The following is a 4,412-nucleotide window of genomic DNA, read 5'->3' as shown; positions in this document are numbered from 1 at the left end:
ATACAGATTTATTTGTAGGCATTTGTAAACATTTAAATTAATTATGTAATTTATATCTCTTATCTTTTATATATGAATTTCGTATCTTTAATTATATATACAATTGTAGAAAAATGTTGAAAATACGGATTTGTTAGGAAATCAATGAGTTTAAAAATTCATACGTTTTTGTGCTGTGCAGCCAATTCTTCTGAGCAGTGCAACAGTTTAAAGAAAAAAATATTGTCTTCTTTGTCAAAGTATATCTTCAATATCTGTCATTTTGTAAAATAGTTTCTATAACTTAATTTTGATTTTCTTAGTTATCAAGGATAACGTTTAACCTCTAATTTAAGTTTTGGTTTATTTCAATGCAACGATTTTTTATTATCGCTATTTAAAAATATTAAAAATTTATACTAAAATTTAGTTGCATTTTTTTTGTCGGTGAGTACAATTAAGAAGTAACAAATTTATAAAATTTGGCATTGTTATGAAATTTACACTTAAAAACGTACTTTTGTAAGTGTATATGCCAGATCGTCTAAATGTGATTCGTTATACTTAATGTTTCGCAAATTACAAAAGATTGTAAGACATTGGTATATATGTAGTACTGAAATGTGTAATATATAATACTGAAAAGATCCGATAAAAATATATATTAGCATTGGAAAAGCATACATCACAACGCAAGATATCGTTAGCGAGTAGTTATATTTGATTGCAATAGATTATAATCGAAATACAAATAATTACATATTACATAGACGTTTCGGCCTTACATTAGGCCATCTTCAGTATATAAGAATTTCGTAAATTTTTTTCTCCGCAACAGTCACCTAATCTAAGTTAATTTCTTATAATATGTCTAATTATAATGTAAGAACGCTCGTTATCTAAAATTTGTTTTACATTTTTCCATATATTGATGTTAGTTCAAAGAGTTTCGAATTATATTCTTCAAAGGAAATCGTCTTTTATTACAAATTTTCCGATAGTCCAAATATTTATACTTAGTTGTTACTTGAAATACAAAATTTCCACATTCTGTATTACAGTCAACCCACTTGAACGTGGGTTCATATCGAAAGTGGATGACTTATTGTAATAAAGTACTCGTAAAGATATTCTGTCGTGGGGAAAAAAATTGCCCTTTATTCTTCCGTTTTTAAATTTTGATCACATATTAACATTTATTATATATTAACATATTTTCTGATATAAATCTCTATTCTTTAAAAATATAAAAAATTGGAAAATTATTATATATATATATAAATTTTATATGTTGTACATTTTTTGCATTTTGTATGTATCTTATATGGAACTGTTATATGCATTTTATACTGTTAAAATACACATTGCTAATTATTATTATTAATATAAAAAGTTCAAAGAAATATACAAAATTGCGAAAATTTTGTGATGTAAAACTATCGTTATTTGGCGCTTAGAACGTTCGCAAGTTTCAAGATTTTGTACCACAAAATTTTCCCAACTTTGTATATACTCTTTTGTTATTATTGTTTCAGTATTATTCAAATTCGGACATAATAACACCTTAGTTACTTATCGGAAATCGAATTTAGAATTTAATGGTTTTATTTGTGTCTCTCGATAAAAAATTTGAATATTATAAAAATTAATATTTTTAAATATTAAAGTTAACGAATTATTTGAAAAATAGTTTTCAAAGAGTTTTGTGGTAATGTATATTATTTTTCTTCAATATATTTCATAAAAAATTAAAATGCATATATAAAAAATGTTTAACTAAATTACTTTAATAAAAAGTATTTAAAAATGAAAATTGCTTCAAGGAAACCTTTGTTAATAAATTTTAAAAAATTCGTAAAAACCTACAATATATAATGTCTCATTTAGTTTGTACTCTTTTATGAATCTAATCATTTATTCAGCTTGCTCTGACAAATAAATAATGTTTGCGAGCGTTATAAACGCCAAATGGAGCCTTACTCGTACGTACAGTGATGAATCAAAATTGGCAACCGAAAATTATCACAGTAGCACGATTGGAATGCCTAAATGATATTCAGCTTGACTCTCTCAAGTTGCATCACAGAAGAAATGTTGTGTGTTTTCCTTAGCGCAATCGTTGATCTCCTTCAGCAGACGTTTTAATTCACAAATGATGGGTTGTCAAGATCATATGCGTCCAAGAACCATGGCCAGCAATGCCATGCGCACGTAAACTCCGTTTTCTGCCTGCCGAAAGTAAGCCGCCCGTGGGTCAGTATCAAATTCTTTGCTTATTTCGAAAACACGTGGTAAAGGGTGCATCACTGCCATCTTTCTCTTCGCACGAGACATCAGCTGCGGAGTTACTATGAAGAATCCGCACATCTGTTGTACATGTAATGATTTTTTTAAAACTTAAATTAATGTGTAATTAAAATTAATTTAGAAGCAAATATTGAATAAGTAAAAGTGTCATTCGAAGTAAAATGATATTTAGTTTCAAATATCGATCATTAATAATTTTAATAATTTTATATAATTTTGAATAGATTAATGTAATAATCTTGAATAAAAATATTAATTATTAAAAACCTAATTCGTAAAGAATTTCGTAATAAAAGAAATACACGAGTGCGTATAGAATATACTTGCTTTCTTACGAAAATTTCAATGCTCGAGTAACGACCCACCTTGTGATACTGTTCTTGCGTAGCGAAACGCTCACTTTGTATCCGCGTTATATAAAGTACGTCGGAGTCGGGTAGAGCTTCTTCCAGAGTTGAAAATCTTTCTTGAGAGATACCACGTTCAGCCACATAATTAACGACATGATTCGGCATGTCAAGGCCAGGTGGATTGACGTAGCGAAGTTCTACGTTGTATAGGGTTAGTAGTCTACATCAGAATTAAAAAAATGATACGTATTAAACATCTTGGTTTCAATAATATGTCATAAAGGATGATTACATTGTTTGAAATAAAAATTAATTGTAAAGATTATACGAATTAAATTTGTTATTTAGAATCAAATAACTTCTTCGATTTTTATTGTCAATTACAAATATATTGTTCTTAACAAATATAAATTGTTCCTAACATATTTAAAATATTTGAACATTTATATTTTCTTACTAAAAATACATTCAAAATCCTATTAATATATTAAAATTAAATTTATGAATTAAGTATTTAATCCTGTTTGAAGAAAAAAAATTAGATTTATTTTATTTTTATGTTTCTTCACAATCTCAGATTTTTAAATATATTTTCTGATTTGAAATCGACATTCTTTCAATAAACGTATATAGAAGTCAACAGTTTTAAAAATATAACTTTGCACAAATTTATTTTGCTATATTGTTCAATTTTTGCAAGTAGAATACTGTATTGTATTGTATGTTTAAAACTATCTTAATCAATTGCACTTTTCATAAAAGACTGCATCTAAATTCAGAATTAAAATTGTATAATATATATGTATAATATATATATATATATGTGTGTGCAATTGTCTATCCTATTGATCAACATCAAAATTCACTATACAAAAATTGCAGCATGTCTTAATAGCTATCGAAAAATTTGATCATTTCTTTATAGGATATATTGTATAAACTTATACGTGTGATATTTGTATATTTCTTGCTTTTTTTTTTTAATTGATTACCTTGGATAAACGGATTCTTTTTGTCGCACTAACCTTGCAAGAGAATGAACAGTTCTACCGTGCTTCAAATCCCCGACCATAGTGATTGTAAGACCATTTACGGTTCCGAATTCATCTCTAATTGTGAAAATGTCCAGCAATGCTTGCGTCGGATGCTCACCGGTTCCATCACCGGCATTTAATATCGGTTTCCTACAATGCTGCGCTACTCTCTGTATAAATTATTATTAATTTAAAATTAGGAAAGATATAAAAAATGCAGAAAATTTAACCAAATAAATAAAATAAATAGTTTTTATACTTATGTATATAACTTCAATACTAACAGCTGCCGCACCCGGCGCTGAGTGTCTGAGTACAACTACATCCGCGTATCCTGCCATTACTGTTACTGAATCTAAAAATAATAATTTGATAACTTATTAAATATTTGACGAAAGATTAGAAAAAACATTACTTCCGCGTGTTTTGTAGATTGTCTCTGCATATTAGAATAATAATTAGTTGGAGATTTACATTTTACTTCAATATTTATCAAGGATCATGCTTTATTGTATGAAATAAATTTTTATAAACCTTCTAAGGTTTCGCCTTTCTTTACTGATGATGTAGAACCATCCATGTATATCACGCGTCCACCGAGACGTTCCATTGCGGCAGCAAAACTACACGAAGTTCTCGTGCTAACTTCGTAGAAGATAGAAGCCATAATCTTTCCCTTAATCATACATTATACTTAATCTTTTTAACTAAGAAATTAAGGAATAGTTTTGTATATATATAT

The 4,412-nt window shown here is 27.6% G+C and overlaps 1 protein-coding gene across 1 annotated transcript in view; it reads right to left on the bottom strand.

The window, feature by feature from the left end:
* Positions 1-1,807: 1,807 nt before the first annotated feature.
* Positions 1,808-4,412, bottom strand: part of LOC108751030 (CAD protein) — a 29,430-nt gene continuing 26,825 nt past the window's right edge. The window contains exons 22-26 of the mRNA XM_018490959.1: positions 4,205-4,346; positions 3,955-4,025; positions 3,662-3,840; positions 2,652-2,856; positions 1,808-2,346 (exon numbers count right to left, since the gene is read on the bottom strand). Coding sequence (XP_018346461.1) covers positions 2,149-2,346; positions 2,652-2,856; positions 3,662-3,840; positions 3,955-4,025; positions 4,205-4,346 — 795 coding nt within the window. The 3' untranslated portion in view covers positions 1,808-2,148. The remainder of the gene's footprint in view (positions 2,347-2,651; positions 2,857-3,661; positions 3,841-3,954; positions 4,026-4,204; positions 4,347-4,412) is intronic.

This window comes from Trachymyrmex septentrionalis, unplaced genomic scaffold, assembly GCF_001594115.1.
Source record: "Trachymyrmex septentrionalis isolate Tsep2-gDNA-1 unplaced genomic scaffold, Tsep1.0 scaffold40, whole genome shotgun sequence".
NCBI classification, from domain to species: domain Eukaryota; kingdom Metazoa; phylum Arthropoda; class Insecta; order Hymenoptera; family Formicidae; genus Trachymyrmex; species Trachymyrmex septentrionalis.
The sequence above is the reverse complement of the archived record's forward strand: the minus strand, read 5'-3'. Positions and strand labels throughout refer to the sequence as shown.